General features: G+C 47.6%; 1 protein-coding gene across 7 annotated transcripts in view; it reads left to right on the forward strand.

Annotated features, from left to right (window-relative positions):
- The window catches only part of PSD3 (pleckstrin and Sec7 domain containing 3), a 108,629-nt gene that overhangs the window by 38,368 nt on the left and 48,890 nt on the right, over window positions 1–21,371 (forward strand). For 6 of the 7 annotated variants that reach the window (XM_027895587.1, XM_027895669.1, XM_027895830.1 and 3 more), the window contains 5 exons: window positions 6,904–7,110; window positions 7,218–7,298; window positions 13,176–13,288; window positions 15,333–15,391; window positions 19,078–19,167. In XM_027895587.1, the coding sequence (XP_027751388.1) occupies window positions 6,904–7,110; window positions 7,218–7,298; window positions 13,176–13,288; window positions 15,333–15,391; window positions 19,078–19,167 (550 nt within the window). Of the gene's footprint in view, window positions 1–297; window positions 413–6,903; window positions 7,111–7,217; window positions 7,299–13,175; window positions 13,289–15,332; window positions 15,392–19,077; window positions 19,168–21,371 lie in introns of those variants that run through there. The other variant, XM_027895908.1, reaches the window with a different exon arrangement.

Consider the following 21,371-nt stretch of genomic DNA (forward strand, 5'->3'; position numbering starts at 1 on the left):
AAAAAAAAAGTGAAGCAGCTGATCAGTCCTCTACACAAAGCGCCTCAGTATAGAGCTGTCAGCAGCTCAGCTTGTAAGCTGGCATCTGTTGGCATGTCTCCATTAAAGTCAAAGCCATTTAGGTCAGGAAGCCTTGATTCACCAAAACCGAGGCGCCTCTGCCAACTCCGAGCCGGTCCCGAAGTGCGGCACTGTCTCATCCATTAGCCACGACTGGCTGCTATTCAAGCCCCCCTCCATGTTATTGCTGGTTAAGTCTCTTCTTCCTCTGCCTGTCTGTTGGGATAGAGAGAGACGGAGCCTGGCAGCTGGCAGGACAGCGTGGAGGCATCTACAGCTTCGGATGTGATGCTGCAGCAGCGGTGGAGAAGAACAGGGCACACAGCATGCAGGCTCCTTGCTAGCACAGCTGGTGAGCTGTGGGTTGTTTGGGGTTGCTTTCTCTTTCCTGGGGAAACTCTGTCTTTTGTTGTTACTCACTACGCTTTTTGAGGGGCAGGTGGTTCATTTTGCTGCATGGTTTCAGTGTAAAGCTCCCGTGTGATGTGAATGCCAGTGCTGAAGTGCTCCATCTGCACATCTTTACACCGAAAGGTGTAAACACCTGTATTTTTATGCATCTGTTTGGTTCCCTGCAGGGGAGGACCAGCTGCCCCATTAATATGCACTCCCTGGGCCAGTCTCCAAACAGTTAAACTGAGCCCAGGCGAGGGGGGAAGTACTCTGTGGCTTCCCTGTTCCTGTCCTGCAGGACCCTGCAGGAGCCTCGTGGGGAAAGGTCATGCTGGTGCTGAGCACAGGGATGGCTCTTGACACCTGGAGCAGGTGGGCCCCTAGGGGAGAGCCTGAGGGTTACTGAAGCACTGAAACTGAGTGTTTCCTGAGCAAGGTCATGGGTGTGTAGGGCATTTTTTGGGTCTCTTTTTTAATTTGTATTTGGGTGCACGTGGGCCAGATCCTGAGCGTGGGACCGTCCTGATGCATTCAGGAGACTGGTCTACATGTCTGTGTTTCTGTCAGAAATATCCACTGCAGGGGGAGCCTTTGGATACCCTCTGTGGCGAGGGCCAGGTTTTCACTTTCTAGACACGGTGTCGTGAATGGGGTGAGAGTCCCTTTATGACCGCTAACCCTTGACATAGCGATGTAAGGAGCCTCTGAGGTCAAAAGGGAATCAAACCTAAAGTATTTTTAGCAAGACATTTGTACTTCAGGCAACGGGCCAGCGTGTCTGTGTAATAAAGGACACACTGTCTCTCGGAAGGGCTGCAGTCCTTGTCCCTGCATATGGCAGGACTTCTTGTCCTCATGCTGTGATCCTGTAGCAACGACGATGGCTGCATTTGCTGTAGGCAAGCCTACCAGAAATTGCATTTTCTGAATGCTCTAGCTCTTACCTCCCTTTTTTATGATCTGCAGGAATTCTTCTAGTCAAAGAAAAAGGCACGTGATTACAGGAAGCAAGAGGTTATTTTTAAGCAGCAGTGTGCATTTCAGCCCCTGAAATTGACTTTGCATATGTATTTTATTGATAACCATTAGGAGATTACAGGGCTTGTTACTTCTAACTCTGCTCCTCTCTGTGTGATGTGACAAGGCTGAGGTACTTTTTAATGGATTCTTGGTGGTTATTCTGGCTTGTGGAAGCAGTCCTTTCTTCATGTGTCCTGACTGATACTGTGCTCGTGAGACCCCCACTGAATTGAGTTGCAGCAAAGTGCAGCTGTGTCAGTCCTCAAAGAGGGATCTACTTCAAAGCATGTCTTTGAAGAGAATCCACACGTAGGACTTCAAAGATGATTAAACCACTTGGAGTAAAATAACACACTGAGTCATCTTCAAGGGAAGGGCATTATTTGTATTTTTATTATTATTCTTCCCTTCCTGCAGTTGTTTCTTGGAAGAGCCCTGGAGCTGAAGGTAACTGGCAAGGTAAATTGTTGCTTGAGGTGCTTTTGTGCTTGCTCTCTCCTGACCCTGAAGAAGCTGGTTTGGAGCTGCAGTAAAGCTGCAGCAGAGCCGTTCCCAGCCCGTTTGTGTGGTCGGGTCATTTGTAGCAGGAACTGACTCATCACATCCCACTGCTGATGGGATTTCTTCGCTTTCTCCAGTGGGGCTACTCCTTTCAGAGCCAGGCTGTTCAATCACAGCTTTTCAGCTCCCTTGAAGCAAAATTCAGCCTGTGCTACTGCTTACTTCTGGTTGGCTCTGAAATGTGGAAGGGTGTCAGTGACTGAACATCCATATATGCTTTATCAGTGTCCCTGCCACACTTTGAGGTGAGAGCCACTTCTAGAGGGGCCGTTGAATTAGAAGTAGAGCCAGAGGTGATGGTTATGTTTAAGGGATTGCCTTCCTGTCACAGAACCAGGAGGAGAAGGTTTGAAGTAAAAGCATTTAAAACAACAGGACCAGCACTGTGCTTCAGAGGGATGCTGTACCCCTGCCGAAAACAACATTAGTTCTGGCCCTGCCTTCAGCATGCCAGAATGCCTCTCCGCCCTTCCTTACTTCGAATCGTTGCTGTATTTGGCGTACCCAGCCTGCCTTGGAGTAGAGCTGATGTTGAAGGCGTGCACATTTATTTGAGAGAGAAAGTTGGTTTTCCTTCTGTATCCTCCTCCTCTCTTTCCAGAAAGACTGTGAAAGTCCCAGGCTTGTCTCGTCCAGGATCTTTGTGCCATCCGTGCGCCCAGTGCACTCCCTCCAGAAGTGCATTCCAGATGAATTAGTATTCCCTGGGGAAGGAACAAGTGCACCCATGGGAGTTCCATGTGCCACAGAGCATATGCTGTGCATCAGTCTGGTGAAAACGGCAGGCAGTGGCAAGATGGGATCACTGATTTGGCTGGGATGAGGACCGCACTTAGGCTGAGTTGTCACACCCTGCCACTCAGGTGTGGCATCATCTCTGAACATCACCTCCTTGTTAGCAGCTGGGCCAGTTGCTCCATGGTGGATCGGGGCTCTTACTTCCACGAAGCAAAATGCTAATGTGCTTTTCTTCCTTGGGACAAAGCAGAGAGGTTTTTTTCTCCATGGATTTACTAAAAACTGAAGAGCATCCCAAGCTTTTTAAGGTGTCTGAAACAGCACATGTTGAGACCGAGGTTTCCACTTGCAGCCCAGTTAACTGGCCCTGCTCTGTGTTTTTGCTGGAAGTTTGCAGCCATTCCTCAACTATACACTGCTGTGTAGAGTTTCAGTTTTTGTGAAACCTGGGATGAAAGGCAAGGGGGGAGAGAGTGAATCTAGAATATTCCAGAACAGATCAAGTGTGCTAAGTGCTGCACATGGCAAGATTGAGATACCTTGACACTGGGAGCTGAATCACTGTAGAACTGGTCAGTAATGGAATAGGTGAAGAAACCAGTATGAAATGTTTCAGGCTCTGCTTAGCTGTTTTAAGAAGGCTTTATGGAGCTTGCAGTGTGCCTGTGTCTCATCGGGGAGCGTGGACTGCTGTTGTTAGAAAGTATTGAATTCACCACAGCAGCTGTTTATTGAATTGCTGTGATTTCTGCTGGATGTGGTGGCCACATCCTCCGTGCATTCCCTGCGGACACTCAGATGCTTTGACAGAAGGAGCAAGGATGCATCAAGAGCGTATTGCTGGGGACGGAAACATGAAGGTCTAAGGACCCGGTTTCTGACCACAGCTCATGTGCTATGAGACCGGGGAGGCGTGGGGATTTTTGTAGCTTGCTTTCTGTTTTCTGATAGAAGAGATTAATGTAAGTATCTCTGGATAAAAACCCGGAGCCATTGCTGTACAGGCAATTACGAGTAATATCACTACAGTCGCTTTTGGCCCTGAGTCTAGGATTAGGTGGAATGTAATCTGTTACATTTTTCAGGCTGCTTTTATTGGAGTTTTCTCATTATTATGTGATAAAGAGTAAAGCTGCATGAAAAATCCATGTCCAGTCTTGCTCTAAATCACAAAGCCCTTTCTTGGCTCTGTTTTGGTGGTAATGCTGCTGTGGATTCTTTATGTGTAGAAACTGTGGACTTGCAGAAGAGAGATCTGTATGCAGCCTTGGTTGCTCCTAGCTCTTGATTAGAGTCATTATAAGCACCTTACAGGGGGAGGGAAGTGTTGCTGAGTTCAGCAGCTGGGTAAAGTGAGGCACAGGTGGAAAATGGTGCACCCCCAGAGTCTTGAAAATAAGAAGAGGTCTCAGCCTTTCCCCTGAGTAACACCCCCTGGACCCTGCTAAAATGTCCTATCCTGAAGACAGCCTGCAGTAGTCACGCACAGGGCATCTGCATTTCCTAATTCCTCAGTGATGTAAGCACTGAGGTTTCTCACCACCTAAAACACTCGAGAGCCGAATTCTCACTTTAAGAATATTTCGTTTCCCCTGAACAAGAGGCTTATGCTACAGGCAACGTATATTGTTGATTTGACAGAGTTTTTGTACATACAAAGTAATAAGCTAATCAACTGTCAGAATTAATTGCTGGAATAACTGAAGGACACATCCCTTATTCTTTGATACGTGTGGGGACCCCCAGTCAGGATGAAGTTTTAAATGCAGGAGGTTGGAAGATAAGGTTTCTTGTGAAGCCCTGTTGGCTAGTTTTGGTGAGCAGGGTATAAAAAAAGCACACTCTCCTCCTCGCTGGGTGTTGCTCCCTCTCTCCCAGCCACTGCTGTGAGAGGCAGAACAGAAGCTGGGAGCTGCTGTACTGTTTATTTCACTAAGTGCCAGATGTTGGCACTTCCGTTCTTCCTAAACTCGTGGTGGTTTGTGGTAACGTTGACTCTCGTAGTGTGCTGGTTCCTAGCAGGGTGCAGATGTTTCTTGTCAGCTTTGGCCATCTTTCAGGGCTATAAATACTGCCTTTAATAAAGAGCAGTGGTGAAAGAGGACTGTGATTTATGAGTGAGGCTCTGTGAGCTGGCACGGCTTTTGAAGCGGCATTTGTATGTGAAAGGCTCTGTAGATGTGATAGCTCACCTGGTTATCCCTTGCTCTTGTCAATTGTTAGAGCTGGGAATTTGGAGCCAGTCGTACCTGATTTGAATGGACAAGGCCTTGACTGGGGCATGTGTCAGAGGACTCTGGGATTTTCTTTCTTCACAGGTTTGGCATAGACCAAATTCAGAGAATTTCACACATTGGCTAGTGATTTTGGAAAGGGCTGAGGAGGCATTTTTTTGCACAACCACAGTGTCAGTTTTTTTCTTTATTTATTTTTTTTCTTTCTGGGATAGCTGATGTTCACTGATGTTAATGCTACTGAAGTTGTATTTACAGTATTAATTCCCTACTAGAGCACTGAGACTGACCCCCTTTTGTTATAGCATCTTTTTATTTACACTAAAGCAAATGCAAAATTAAATCCCCAGTACGTGCACAACAGGCTAGATTTCTGTGTTCCCCTGATATTTGATAAAAAAAGTTTTGGCCACAGTGTGGATGTGTGATATTTGTAATGTTCTAGCAGCACTGGAAATATGGAAACACATAAAATACTCCTTTCTGTAGGAGCACTGCATACCTCCTTCTCTTAAACCACGGATGGAAAGAAAGGTAGGACACAGGTTGGTGATTTGTGTGGAAAGAGGCATGCAGAATGCCAAGTATTTTCATTTCAAGTTCACTTAATATGAAAATCTCATCTTTGAAGGGTTAATAAGTGGCTAGCAGATACCTGAGTAAATGGGTAGATATTCGTTACTGGAGCACAGTGATAGTTGTTTTAACCATGGCCTGTTAACTCTGAAGATTACAGTAGTGTATGAAGCTGTGGTATGTTGTTTAAAGTCCTGTGTATTTGAAGTCATCTTTAACTCATTCCACTCATATCTGCCCTATGCATGACCCCTGCTAATCATTCATGAGCCCTGTGTAAATGGGGTTTTAGTAGAAGGAATTTCTGTGTAGTATTTTTAAAAAAATAGAAGTGCTGTCAAGTGCACACACACACAGTGCTGAGATTTTGCAAGAATTTTCATACCAGTGTCAGAGAAAAGTTTTTCTAAAGTTAAAAGCCTGCCTTGTATGCAGGGATGTGTGTATGTGGGGGTGTGCTTTTTGGTGTGGAGGGCTCTTGCCTCTTTGATGGGAGAAGGAAAGCTCACCAGAGCTTTCCTACTATAGTAGTGGTGGGAGGAATCTATAAATGCATGATTTATCTAAAGTGCCCTGGGAATACCATGCTGAACATCCTGACTTTGAGCAGCTGATGAGGGAAATAATTGCCACCACGAGGGAGCAGGAGGAAAGCAAGGAGTTCTCCAGGCGCTGGCGTGGATGGCTTGTGTCTCTCATTTCCCAAACTGGGTTCCTTCCTCTGAGTCCTGCTTTTTCTAGCAGTGCCTCCCCAAGGGATGTCCGCTGCTCATGGGCAACACAGAAGCCACTGAGAATTCTGGTGATGTCATTTTAGACTTGGGGGATTGTATTGCTTCCAGGACAACTGGGGAAGAATGAGGAAGGGACTTGTGCTGACTCAGCTTGGAGTAGCTGAACACCCTAGCTCAATTACTGCATTTCTCTTGAAAAATGGCTAATGGTCTATTTTTACAGGGGCCTCTTCAAACCAAAGAACCAACTGGTTTAAAAAACACCAGTGCAAGAAGCAAATGAAGAGCCAGTGTTCTCAGGTGCAGCTGTAGACTGATAATAACAAACAGCTCTCTCTGAATTGAGCATAAGTGGTAGACACTTACCAGAGTCAGAAAGCCCGTACTTGTCTCTCTGTGTTTAACACTCTTAAGTCCTGGTGGCTGCTAAATAAATATCCCTGTTCTACACTGCTCCTTCAGTTAAGTGGATTTGCTACATTGTGTAATCTTGCCTCTGTGCTGTTAATGGCCTGCTGTCCTAAGAGGAATCTGGAATGTTATCTTACCTTATTTTTTCTGTTTTCTGTATTCTTCTCATCTCATAGCAATGTTGAACTGCAGAATGTGGTGTTAGACTCCAGTGCTGCCATGGGGAGCAATGAACTTCAGGAGAAAGATGCCACTGGAGCCCTTGGCCACGATCTCAGCAATGGCAGCAGCAGCAATTTGGAAGCAGCCAGGCGCCTGGCTAAGCGCCTCTACCATCTGGACAGATTCAAACGCTCTGATGTGGCAAAGCACTTGGGCAAAAAGTATGTGCTGATATATGAGGCTTTCGGCCACGTTGTTCTCTTTGCTGGTTCTGGAGGGGGTTCACTCTCAAATGATAACCTCTATTTATTTGTTTGCTTTTCTGTAGCAATGAATTCAGCAAGCTTGTGGCCGAAGAGTACCTTAAGTTCTTTGACTTCACGGGCATGACGCTGGACTGCTCGCTCAGGTACAAGCCTGTTTGCAGACTTTATGTTCTTGTTTTAGCAACAGTGCTGTTTGCAGCGTTGTCCTGATTGGAGTGGTCATCCTCTGGGGACTTGAAGAGAGTGCAGAGAGGGATGTGATGCGTTTTTGAGACAGAGCTTTCCTCTTCAGTTTGTCTCAGTGTGCTGCCATACTTGGGTGCTACTCCAGGAAATCTTTGGGTGGACCTGCTGAGAGATGGTCTTTGATCAGAGGAGATGGAAAAAAGTGACCAGTCACACAGTAAGCACACTAGTCTGCCACATACTGCTGGAGAATTAGGGTGTTGCTCACAACTGATCTGCACAGACTTTCTGGCTGATGCATTTTGGAGCTTGCTCTGCCTGGCTTCAGTGTACTAAATTTAGGCAGGGTTTGATGTGGCTCGGCAGCCCCCCTCTCTGTGTCTCCCTGAGGCAGAGCAGCAAAAGCTTCCACGTGGAAAATGCTGTTGAGAGTTCTGTAGCTGCCAGCATGGGTGTTTGAAAACCCAGCCCTTCAATTTTCCTTCCTTTTTATGCTGGAACCAAGCCTCAACAGTGTTTGTTTTCAGTGCTTTTTTTTTTTCTCAGAAGGCAAAACACCAAGTCTGTGTAGCAGTGGCCTCTTAGCACAGTTGCTGTGTTCTGGTGTTTAAAGGGATTTAAAATGAGTTTAAATCGTCTGGCTGAGGTTGCCTAAGTGGGATATTGTTTTTTTTTCTAATGATTCAAATCTAGGAGCTGTGCATGCACTTCTCAGTCCCTTTGCCAGTGCATTTCCAGGGGTTACTGGTGCCACAAGAGCATGGCAGACCTCGTGAGCAAGGAAACCCCAGAGTCCTGCCTGCTGAAGGTGGTGGAAATGAAACATGCCTGCATTAGCATGAGCTGCCTGCTCCTGAGGCAGGCAGAGCGGAGCCAAGCTGGAGCACCCGCTCAGGGTGCGGAGCTGCTGCAGCAGTGGGAGGTCTGCTGCTCCTTCCAGGTTCTAACAGCCCTGGAGCGTGATGCTAAATATAGCCTTCTTTTAAATTGTGAAACCCAACACCTAATTGCTTTGTGGCCCATATTTAGGGAGGTTTCTGCTCCCAGTAGATCTCGTGTTAATATTAATAGTCATGACCTTCTCTGAAATATGCCCAGGCTCGTGTGGGACTTAAACAAGGCAGGATTTTGCTGAGGTTTCAGGAGTAGGTGCAGTGGTTGCAGGCTACATGCCCTGGGCGTGCAGCAGCAGCCAGGGACAGGGCATCCTCCTGAAGCCTGGGGAAACAGAGGCATGCTGCCTTGCACTTTGCAGAGAGTGAAAGGTAACAGCCCTGTTTGCTGCTGGCTCGCTGACAAGCTGTGGTTTGCCGAGCATTTTGGCGCCCATGGCAGCCGCCCAGACCCGTGCTACCCTCAGGCTGTGGGAGGCTGTTGTGCAGCCTCAGCGACAAGTCTGAGACTTGGGAATGGTTGTTTCTTCGTTGTCTTGCTCTGCTTTCACACTGGACCCACGTTGCCCAGGCATCTCCAGTGTGCATCTCTCGCATCCTCTGCGGGAGGGGAGGAGGTGGAGTGGCTGCTCCGGCCCCTCTCAGAGTCCATTCTGGAGTCTAACCCTGGACATGGGGAGAGCAGACTTCAGGCTACTCAGGTGACTAGTTAGTCAGGTCCCCTGGGAAAATGCTTTTGAAGGTGCTGGGGTCCATCAGTGCTGGTCACTTTTTAAGCACCACCTCCTGTGGGCACAGGAGTTGGCAATTCCAAAATGTCTGCAGTCAAGCAGATGAAGCAGAAGATCGTCTTGGATGACCAGGGATCTTCTTCTGGATCTAAGGAAAAAAAAAAGCTGTATGCCCAGTGAAAGCAGGGCCAGGTAACGTGGGAGGAATACTGAGAGGCTGCTCACCACTGTAGGGTGAAAATTCGTGCGGACAAAGCTCAGCTGGACTTGAAGGTGGCCAGTACCGTGGAGGACAATAAAAGAGTTTTTTTAAAGTAAATCAGTAGAAAAAGGCGGTGCAAAAATCTGTTTGGCCTGTTACAGGATGAAGATGGTAATTTCAGAAAGAGGGGCATAGACAAGGCAGAGATGTTTAATGCTTTCTTTGCCTCTGTCTTCAACACCAGTTATAGGCTAAGTGGGTCCCAGTGCCCTGAGCTGGACAACCATGGCTATGAGAATGCTAAACTCCCAGCTGACCCTGAAGTTATGTGGGATCTGCTGCTCCAGCTGGATCCCTGCAAGTCTATGGTGCCTGGTGGAATTCATCCAAAAATACTCAAAGAGGTAGCTGATGTCATCATGAGGCCTCTCTCAATGATTTTATAATGGTCTTAGGAATCTGGGGAGGTCCCAATTGACTGTGAGCTGGACAGTATTCAAGAAGGGCAAGGAGGATGACCCTGGAAACCACAGGCCTGTCAGTGTCACCTCAGTGACTGGTAAACCCTTCCTGGGTACTGCAGAAATTAAGCCTGTCCTGGATGGGACCAGGACATTATCCACTCCTAATTCTATACTAGGTCATGCCTAGATCCTACAGCTTCCAAATACATATATATAAACATGAGTACAGGTATCATTACCACAGTCAATGGCTGTCGCTCCAAAATGTCTGTTGAGTTTATTTAATCCACGACTGTGGATTCTGTCCATCCTAAATACCTTCCAGGGCAGGAGGTATGGTGTGCTGTTGGCTGGTTGCAGGCTGCATCAGGAGCTCATGACTGCTGTATCTGGAGGAGTCCATACTCATTATCCGTGGTGGTTTTGGCACACAGTGGCAGTGTCATTCAGCAACCAATACTGTGCAATTCAACATTACAGACTGTTCTCACCCAAAAGTCAGATCCCCTTGAGGTACACATTGTGTTTCCCCTTCCCTCTGCCTCACCCAACAAGTCCTCCAGCAGAAGCCATCCCACAGGTTTGCCTTTGCTTGAGGTAGAACTAATCCAAACTGCCTTCCCTAACATAGTTCTCATATGCACTGCAGGGCCTTTATCCCCTTTTATGCTGCATGGAGGTTTTGATCAAGCAGTACCAGCTTGATTGGTAGAGCCTCTATTATTAACTAACCAGCTGGCCTCTGCTAAATGTAGATCCCAGTGTTTGAGAGTTCCACCACCCATTGTTTTAAATGTGGATTTCAACAGTCCATTGTACTGTTCAATTTTCCCAGAGGCTGGGCATGATAGGGAATATCATATACCTACTCAATACTGTGCTCTCTGTCTCAGGTGTCAATGAGGCTGAAAAGATGTGTGAAAGGGACTTTCCCTTTGAACGTCCAGCCCAGCATTGGAATTTGGGGTGCCAGGAGGAGCTGTTCTTCAGTGCCAGTCCCTTCTGAAGCAGCTTGAACCCCTTCATAAGCTGCCAGAATTTCTTTTTCAGCTGGGGTGTAGTAGGCCTTGGATCCTTTGTATCCCCAGCTCCAGATGCCCAGGGGTCATCCTCAAGTCTCCCTGGGTGCTTTTTGCCTGAGACTTCAGGAAGAACCATTCTGCAGTGTACAGCCCATTTTTTACATCTTACCCTGTCCTGTTGGCCCAAGGGCTACTGCATGAACAGTCTCCTGTTTAATTTGTTCAAAAGCCTTTTGTTGTTCATGACCCCACTTAAAATCATTCTTCTTCCAGGTCTCTTGATAGAGAGGGTTTACAATCTGACTATAATCTGAAATATGCATTCTCAAAATCCCACAGTGCCTAGGAAAGCTCGTGTTTCCTTTTTGCTGGTTGGTAGGGACACAGCTGTTGTTTGTTTGACCACGTCCATTGGAATCTCACAACGTCGATTTTGCCACTTTGCTCCTAAAAACTGAATTTTATGGGCAGGTCCCTTGACCTTACTTTGCTTTATGTCAAGACTGGGCTGAGGAGGATTTGGATTATCTTCTGCCTTTTCCCCAAAACGTCCCCTGCTGTGTTGCCCCACAGGGTGATGTCAATAATGTATTGCAAGTGTTCTGGAGCCCCACCCTTTCCCAGTGCAGTCTGGATCAGTAGTGGGGCTGTGTTCCCACCCCTGGGACAGTCGATTCCGGGTGTACTGGATGTACCTCCAGGTGAAACCAAACTGTGACCTGCACTCTGCTGCCAAGGCAATGCAGAGGAATGCATTAACAGTGTCACTGGTGACATACCACTCTGCTGCCTTGGACTCCAGTTTGTAGTGAAGTTCCAGCGTGTCTGGCACAGCAGCGCTCAGGGGGTGGTGTGACTTTGTTCAGGCCACAATAATCTGCTGTCTCCACACTCCATTGGATTTATGCACTGGGTGCCATTTATTCTCAGTCAGGCTCACTTCAGCTTCTAGTACAGTCAGCTGTTGGGATCACACTGTCACCACGGAAGTAGAGAGAAATTCTGCCCTGCATATCTCAATGGCATCAGGGTGCACTGTGCGCTGGTGCCAACTGAAACCTTACATCCTTCTGGGTCTGATGTACCAGGCCATCAGATCCACGTGGTCCAATAGATCCGACTGCCCCTTTCCTCCACCTGGCTGGAGGCAGGACCCCTCTACTTCTGGTCATAGTACTTGTTTCTCACTTGCAAATGTGAACTGGATATCCCTTCAAGAGGATTGGAAGCCCTTCAATTAAAAATCGATCCTGTCCTGGCTGGAACCAGCACAGGAGCACAGGGTAGGAAGGACAGAGAAACCCTGTGAAGACTCACTTGTATCTGCCTCTGAATTGTGTTATTTGCAGTACATTACATGTGAGAAATTAAGTTATTGCCAGGCAGATCACACTCTTTATGGATGTGAGATTGTTGCAAGTATGACCTGTCTCTGCCCTTAACATCAAAGAGAAAAAATTAAAGTTTATGCTTCGAGACTGGATAGACGTGTTTGTTCCAGCAGCGTGCCTCTCAGATTTGGTCTTAGTTTCAGTCCTATGGGATATTTAAGAATTGTCTATTAGACACTCATTCTGCGTGCTGTCTTACTTCGGACCCAGAAGGTTTGTGTTCTCAGGCTTTTCCTAGAAGCGTCCTGAGAAACAAACGCAGCAGGTCATCTTTGGCTGTGAGGCACGTTTCTCCAGCAGGAAGGATAGCAGCATGGTTAAGAGGAGGGGTGTTCAGGTGTCGCAGTAAAAGTGAAATGTGTGTGTGTCCCCCACCTCCCTGCCCAGACTGACTGGCTGTAATGAGCGAGCCCCGTGGGTGCACCAGCCCTTGACTGCCATGAGCAAGAGCACAGGAGGGCCAGGTTACTCCTCCTGCTGCTGAAGCTCAGTGGGAGATGCTGCAGCTCTTCTGCCCTCTGCACTCTCCCCCAGATACTTTCTGCAGGTCAGGTAGTCACACTGCCCCCTGCAAGCTGGCTGGCGTGGTCCTGGCCGCTCTGATTCAGGAGACCCTCTGGAAGGAGGAGCACTCATTTGGAGTGAGCTCTGAGTCTGCTGTGTGCCTGCTTGACTTCGCCAGCTGGAGTAGCTCCTCTGATTTAGAGGGGAATACTAATGAGTGTCAAGTTAAAAGGTGCAGGGGTGACAGGCAATTAGAAGAGGACAGAGAACATCCTGGATGCTTGTCTTGCATAAACAGCACCCGCTCCAGTTCCTTCCCCAAATAAAAGAAAAATATTAAAAATAAAAAGAGCTCTTTCAAATGATGGAATTACGTATTATTTTGTGTGTTCCGTGGCTGAGACCAGTGGTAATTTAACTTTCATTTCATTTACTATAATGCTGGAACTAACTGCACACAGAATGATAGCCCATTTTCCTAGAAAGCCTCCTTGGAACTTAATGTCTGGTGTATGCTTACTTATTTCTTTCTGTGAAGTGTACTTTGCTCTGTGCACTGTGTGAAGCGAAAAAGTGATTTATTACTTTAATTTCGCTTTTTTTTTTTTTTCCCCGCTGCTCTTTTAGGAGTTTCTTTAAAGCCTTTTCGCTTATGGGAGAAACTCAGGAACGGGAGAGAGTTTTAATCCACTTCTCTAGCCGATACTACCAGTGCAACCCGAACACCATTTCTTCTCAAGGTAACTTTGTGTCTGATACTGCTGTATTTGGAGAGGTGGTTAGGCCTCCTCAGTATAAATCCTCAGTTGCAGCTTCTCATATTTGGATGTCCTCCACTGTAGTTCCTGCTCTTACTGACTTCAGTGTGTGGGGGCACTTGTGCTCTTACACACATGGACAAGAATAGGTCCCATCTCAGGTGGAAGAGAAACTGTTCCCTTTCCGTACTCCACTCACTGCTTGTGTGTCTGCATGCACTGGCAGCAGGCATGCCAGTTCTTGCCAGTTGTGGGGGTGAATTTTGGGTGCCGCATCCAGACCCTGGCATGGTTTTATCTTGACTAGCTAACGTCAGCCAGAGTGCCTCCTCCTTGCCAGTGTTTTCAGTCATTTTGGAAATGGATGAGGAAAACAAACAAGCGCACAGATCAAACCTGAGAAAACTGGCATTGGAGAAGAGGACAGAGTGTCTATTGGCGTAGCTGCTGTGTTCAGCCAGCCACCCTGGCAGAGCCACATGGCCCTGTGATTGCAGCATGGGCTGGTCACACACTGAAGGAAAAAAAGGAGGACAGAAAGGAAAGCAGCCGTGGGGTTGAGCTGTACTTTTAGTCTCAAGTGTGAGTGAGAAAGAACTGCCACTCTTGGAAGTACTGCAGTGCTTCCTTACCCCTTGCTTTGTGACCTGCCCCTGTTGCAATGGGGTGATATTTGTCCACTTTGCTCCTGTTCAGCTTTACTGGCTGGGGAGAGGAAGAGTTAGCAGTAAGACAGGACCTGCTCCTATGCTATCTGTGCCCTCTGCCTATTGCCTTTTTAGTTCCTGTAGGCAGTCAGGTGGAATGCGTGCATCATGGCCAGACTGAAATAATGACTTGCCTGTTGATGGGGCAGCCTCACTCCAGTCTGGGGTGCAAGAGGGAAGTTGTCACTTCTGAGCCTGAGTAAGCAGTGAGATCAAAGGGAGTCCTGCGCACTTTGCCCACAATCTTAGCATTGTGTGCAGTTTTGGGCACAATATAAGAAAGATATAAAGCCATCAGAAAGTATTTGGAAGAGGGATACGAAGGTAGAAGGGTCTAGAGGGAAAGCTGTAGGAGAAGTGGTGGGGTCACTTAGTTTGCTCAGCCTGGAGAAGAGGAGACATAGGAGAGACCTCATCTCAGTCTTCAACTTCCTCACGAGGGGAAGAATAGGGACAGGCACAGATCTCTCTGGTCACCAGTGACAGAACCTGAGGGAATAGTATGAATCTGTGCCAGGGGAGGTTTAGCTTAGATATCAGGAAAAAGCTTTTCATCCAGAGGGTGGTTGGGCTCTGGAACAGGCTCCCCAGGGAAGTGGTCACATCACCAAGTTTGTCTGAGTTCAAGAAGTGTTTGGATAATGCTCTCATGTGCTGTGACTCTTGGGAACAGTCCTGTGCAGGGCCAGGAGTTGGACTTGATGGTCCTTGTGGGTCTCTTCCAAATATATGCTGTGGTTCTATGAATCTGTCTCTTCTAGTTCATTGCTTGGCCACTGGACCACCTTAGAGATCCCTGGAGTGTTCTCTACCCAAGATGGAGCCAAGGCACTGTAAATAGGCGACTGAAGTTCTCCAAAATCCATTCTAATTGAGCCCTGAGTGAGGAGGGAGCCAGAAAAGGAGGAAAACATCACGCTGTGCTACATCCACTCTGCACACAAGAATGGATGTGTTTTAATCTTTCCTTTCTGCTCTGAATTAAATGAAGAGAAAGGTGTTAATTCAGGCTGTGGTGTTGGTATTAGTGAGCAAAGAGTGACAGCTGTGGTCACCTGTCTAGTTTCCTGTCTGGTTTGCCTCATCCATGGGTGCTGCAAGATAGTTTTGACAGTGACTAAAAGATGAAAGAAAGACTGCTCTAGTTTGGCAGCTGTGCGATGACCTCATTGTTCATTTATTTAATTATGTGTATTTCTTGATAAAACAGATTCTTGTAGAGGGAACAGACGCAGTTAGGCCATGAGGCTCCTTTTCAGCTCTTCTTAAAGGTCCATTTTGGGGTTTGCACGTGACTCTTGTTTTGTCTCTTTCTGCAGATGGAGTTCACTGTCTCACCTGTGCCATGATGCTGCTGAACACAGACCTGCATGGCCACGTGAGTATGCACAGCTTTGTGTAGGCTGCTCCTGTCAACGCTCTGCTGGCCTGTTCCTAAAGCTCCTGCAGACACCAAACAGTGAGAAGGCTGCACTCCCAGGCTGTTGTCCTGGGCAGGCCTTTCCATTATGCCTTACCAGTCACGTGCAAGCTGGCACTGTGCCTTGCTTTGCCATAACATTTGAGAATACTCTGTGTGCTCAGGCCCCTGTCTTTCTGGTGTGATTACCGTCCTTCCGTAGTTACAGCAGCTGGCCCTGACTGGGAAGCTGTGGATGGGACTGACTTCCCCTTTACTGCATGTAAAGACACGTGGGAAGGCAGAAGAAAGGGGGAGGGGGAGTGCAGAAGTTTTAGGAGGGCCACAGAGGGAAGGTGATGTTTGCAGGCAGGCGGCTGCAGGGGGCAGATCTGGTGAAACCAGAGTTTTCCACAGCCGGACGAATGATGGGTGTGCACAGAGCCAAGAGAGTGAGGGGTGGACCTGGGCATGCTGAGTGGGAGCCCTCTGTTCTCCCCATTTCACACTTCTCCCCGCTGCCTGCCTAGGGGGAAATAGTACTCTGGTTTGAGTCCTCTTAGTCACACTGGTGCAGGGTGCCAGCAGCCCTAGGATGAGCATTTCAGCACCCATGGTGCAATATGCTTGCTATGTATGGTATTCCCATGCTGATGGGAGGCTTTCTCTACCCTGGAGTTAGGATGGAGAGGGGAAAACACAGAGATCATGGCGTAATAGCATGCAGGATCACTGTCTTCAGCCAGCTGGCTCTGGGGCTTCTCTGTGGCTGAGACCCTTCCCTGCACTTCCAAGAGTTCTTCCAGGAGGGTGTCAATTGGAAACTTAGCAAGGATGGTGGGTTGGGCAGCAGGAGTTGGAGGCAACCTGGGTCTGTCTCCAAGGGCTGCTCAGCCCCTGTGGGTGCAGCTCTGTGATTGATGCAGGGGATGAAACCAAGGCTTGAGTATTCTTCACTAGGAGTTTTGAGGCCCACCTGCCATTAATTGAATGCCTTTGTCTGAAAATTGTAGAAGCAGAAGGGAGAAGGGAATTATGAAGAATTTTTTTCTCTGAAGGCTTCGCCTTCCCCAACTGAGGAGTGCATCATGTGAGAGTGAGCAGAGGTACAGGAGCATGTCCCAGTTTGACTCTTAGCACTCACAACTTCCCTTGAGCACAGCTGAGATGTCACGCACAGGTCTCCAGCTCCCCAGAGCAACGAACACCCTGGGGTTCCTGCTCTCCAGCCTCTCTGGCCTCACAGTCCAGGGAGGGAGAAAAAATGGTCATGCATCAACCTGGCAGCAATTCCCATTGCTCCCTGCCATTCTTTAGTGGGCTCTACTGTCTTCATTAGGTATTGGAGTAAATAAATAAATAACCCAGCTCTGACCCATCATTTCTGCTGCTGATTTGCAGCTGAAGCCTGGATGACTCTGGTTGTTGCAGTATGTCACTGTGGAGGTTTACCCCACTGGCAGTTGATAGTGTGTTTTTACATATATGCATCTGTAGTATTTTCCAGAACCCTATTGTGTTGTGTCTCGTGTGTGTCATCATGTCCCCTCCGACCCCTCTGATTTCCTGTAATTTTGATCTTCCTCTTGCTGCTTTGCATTTTTCCACATAGGTGGTAAGTTTGGCATTCCTGACTCGGAATGCAGCCCTTGCAGACATGCCTAATTGCCTATTTCCTAACAAAGGTAAAGGTCTGCCCCATCCTTACCAGGATTCTGCTGGAGCGGGAAGCAAATGAGTCACCAGGGCTTGTCTACACTGAGCTCCATTTGTTACTGACTTACTGATCATAAGGGCAGACTTATTTCACAATAAGCTCAACTGCTTGTAGGGCTGTGGTGCACTGCCTTCAGTTTACACTTCCTTTAACTCTTGTAGACAAACTCCTACTTATCCCTCTATTTTCCCTGTCTTGTCACATTTCATTCTCTTAGTAACTAACTGATTTTGGCTAACTGTGTCTTGGAGGTGCATGCTTGCTCCTCTGCACGGAGGTCATCACCCAGGCTCTTAAGGTCTATCTAAACCACCAGGCACATCTTCTGGAACCTCTGTGGCACTGTGCAGAGATGTTAGCTTTGGCCCTGGACCAAAACAGCCTTTTGTCTGCGGTGCCACGTTGCTGTTGGGAATCTGTCGAATCTGCTGTTCGCTGCAGGGAAGCTGCAAACTGCTGCGTGGAGGAAAGAAACAGAAGCAGGCTGAAGTCTCAGGGAGAAGGAAAATCGTTTGCAAGTCTTACTAGACCAGCTCCAGCCTGCACCTAAAGGCTGCAGCTGTTAGCTGCGTTCTGCGTTCTGCTGAGTTCTTAGCAACCAGAGAGCCAGAGTTACAGCCAGACTGGGTTGTCAGGAGCCTTCTTGTTGTGGGAAGCCATGCATTGTTCTTGTGTTATTGCTTACCTTCTTCCTGCAGGTCTGTGCTGGCCACAAGCTGTGGGATTTTCTTTTCTGGGTAGGTGAGGCCAGTGGTCAAGGTTTGGTGGTTTTCCATCTCTCCCTGATCAGACATTATGAAAGGGAAGTAGGGGATGTGCAGTCCAAGCTGTCATGTAACTGTAACGTTAAGTGACCTGTTTTACCAACTGGTGCTCTCCTTTGGGCTTCCCTCGTGCACTGATTTGGGCTCTTGGTTCTAACCCAAGACACCATCTTTGCACAAAGCTCTTCTGATGTATTTCTGCAGACAAAGCATACCCTGACCATGGAGAAGTCATCTTCACCTCCTTCTCTTGACTGGCAGAGTGCCGTCTCCAGAGATACCACGATCATCACAGAGCCCTGTTTATCCTTTGCCTTTTACCATGTTTCACAGCTCACCTCAGGCTGCTTTTCTTTCCTCGGATCTCTTTGGTTTTCTTTTTCATCAGTGCAGTGTTGTCATTGCTGCCCACTCACAGGGATCTCCACGTGCTAAGCAGGGGACTTCTGACACCTGGGGGACTGAGTACAGACACTTTCTCTGAGGGGTGATGGAGACTGGGATTCAAGAGCAGTCAGGGCAGCCTCAAGGCTCTGTGTGGAACAGTTTAGATCCTACGTGAACACAGCTGTTCATGTAGGAACAGCTATATTGGATGACTTTCAGTTTGAGAGTAAGAGAAGAGAGAACAGAGAAGAAAGAAATAAGAACAGTCTTATGGAAATGTCAAGGCAGCCTCAGCCTGCTAATCAGAGTTGCTAATGACCGCTTCTGGGCATCGTACTGCAACTCAGGGCAGTTGCTACTTGAAGGGAGCACTGGAAATTGTAAGAGAAAGGTCTGGAAAGGGCCTCAGTCAGCTGTTTCCTTGTGCCCCACAGCAGATTCAAGTAGAGCTTTTCCATCAGAGGCTGGTAGAGCCTTTTGAGACTTGTGGATGTAAGGCACCATGGAGATACTAGAGAGCTTCATCATTGCCCTTTTCATTACCCCCAATATTAAGTTGTTTTTGTTTTTGGATGAGTTGTTTTTGGACCCTTCGGTGCAGAAGCACCTTCCCGTTTTCTAGCTACGTGCATACAGGGATGCTTGTCTCTGAGCAATCTTGTGAATGCTTCCTTACTGCTGCCTGCCTTGGGCTTAAATGAGAGCAAGGGAGATGCATTTAATCTGATGTTGCTCGCTCGTGTCATTTCGGAAAGCAGCAGGAATGTGATGCTGTGTTTCTCTGACATCCCTTCCAGAACATCGGGAAGAAGATGACCTGCCAGGAGTTCGTTGCTAACCTTCAGGGGATGAACGACGGCAAAGACTTCCCAAAAGGGCTGTTGAAGGTAAGGAATTAACCACAGAACGTGGGTCTCGTTTTTACTGAGGGAAGCTTCGAAATGGAACTTGCATTTCCTGAACCTTAATTATCACACATGACCAGCGATGGGCACATTTCTCCTCCCAGAGCATACATAATACATACAGTGTTTGTTGTGTTGTTTTCCCCCTTGCCTTCACCTGAACTCTCTGCAGCATAGGGAGGTGAGAGTGAACTCCAGCAGGGCTGGCTCCAGAGCCGTGTGCCCTGTAAACTGCTGTGCCCACACCAACCCGGAGTGCTGTCTCCTGATTGCACTGGACAGAAGCAGCCAGTTGGTTCTGACCTTGAATACATCAGAACTAATCTTGATCTCTCTGTATCTGGAGGGCATGTGCGTTTTTTCATCAAAGGTGCTTTGGGGTTTTCACATTAGAACTGGAGATGTAATTTCAGATTATAATGTGCTGCCTGGCACAGGCTGCTTTGCTTCGGGTTTTGTTCATTAAGTTTGTGCCAGGAGTTAAATCTGAAGAACAGGAAACAAGGCTGAGCAGGACAAATCTTTTTTCATTGTCAGTAATAATGAGAATGTTTCACTTCTTTTTTTTCTGATTGCTGGCATGAAACAGCAGTCTGTTTGAATGAAGGCAGGTGCGCATACACTGGAGTTTTTAATTTTAATTTTTTGTAATGGAAATAAAAATAAGAGGCCTCTGCATCTGAGGGCTGACCCAAAGCCTACTGAAATAAATCAAAAGAGCTGCTATCTCTTCTGTGGGTTTTGTGCCAGGCCCATTGTGAAATACAGACGTACCTGCATGGTTACAAGTGGCAGACTTCGTTTGCTAGTGTTGGTAATTTCTTCAGTTTCTCTGGCCTCTTCAGGGAGCTTTTTGTTGGGCCCTCCTGCCTGAGATCTTACTAAGCAGTGAGGAATATAAACTCAGCACCCCTTTATTTTAGATTTAACATCTTTAATTTTTAAGTCTTGATACAGAATATTCATCTGTCAGCAGCAACACTTAAATTCGTTTTTCCCCCAAGGAATCTCATTTCTCAGTTTGCCATAGAGGGATGTGTTGAGATTAATTTGCAGGCTAATTACAGCCCTTATTGAATAAGTAGATCTCCAAACTGTGTTTAAATAACCTTCTGAGTGCACTGATGAGAGACTTCCACTGGTTCTCACCTGCTGTTTGTTTTCCTGCTGACAGAATTATGCAGCTGGGGCTGTTCCTTGGTGTTTAGTGCTCACCTGCTAATGCTAAAGCTGCCTGGCTCTTCACCAGCCTATCCAAAGCAAGGATCAGGGCTCAGGATTTTTTGGATGTAGACAGACAGAAGAAGTTTGCTGTCATTTGCTGTCACACTTTACCTGAGGCTTTCTGCCTCATTCTGTATGCTGCATTGATGTCTTGGGGACGGAGGTGAATCTCAGCCTTGTTCTCTCATCTTGGCTTGTCTGAAGATTGGCTGATGAACTGACCCTTGGTTTTTAATTTATCAGTGGAGTGAGTGGCAGTAATTGTGCATTTCAATATCTACTGTGTCCACAGCAGCCGCCCTGCCACTGAATGTGCAATTACAAAGACTTCGCAGAAATTAGTTTTGCATTAGTCCCAGTAAATTAAATTCACAGAGCTCCGCTTCAGCACAGCACCAAAGTGCTTTTGGCTTGCTGCTGCGTTAGCAGTGTAGCTAATGAGCTTTGGTGAGGCTGCAAGCCATCTCCCTGCATCCTTCCCCAGCCTCAGAGAGGAAGAGCAGTTTCCACAGGGTGGCAGTGTGTCCCTGTGGGAGTGAGGTCCGGAGCACCCACGGGTGAGTAATGCAGACCCTCGGGGAGGCAGGTGGGCTTTTCTGCCTCTCCAGTCTCTCTGTGTTCTCCTCACAGCTCTGCTGCACCCCTCTATGAAGCTCTGCTGAGTCCTGGAGCAAAGCTGAGCAGTGCTGGAGGGGAAGGAAGACCGGGGAGAGCGGAGTTTTCATCCAGGGCTTGTGAAGCTCTGCGCGGCATTTACTGTGCATCCAGTTCACAGAGCAAGGCGTGCAAATACTGCTTGGGCTATCCGGGACAGTCGGCTGACAGGCATTGATCAAACACTGTCTTCAGTCAGTCCCTTCACCATTAGTGCTGCTGAGTGCAGGGTGTGGCCCTGAGTGTTTTGTCTGGGTAGGTAGATAACCCACCAAGGGGCAGACATCAGCATGTGGGGAGTGACACAC

The sequence above is a fragment of the Empidonax traillii genome, unplaced genomic scaffold (genome assembly GCF_003031625.1).
Source record: "Empidonax traillii isolate 1590-97213 ecotype Southwest subspecies unplaced genomic scaffold, ASM303162v1 scaffold2:size4533513, whole genome shotgun sequence".
Classification (NCBI taxonomy): Eukaryota; Metazoa; Chordata; class Aves; order Passeriformes; family Tyrannidae; genus Empidonax; species Empidonax traillii.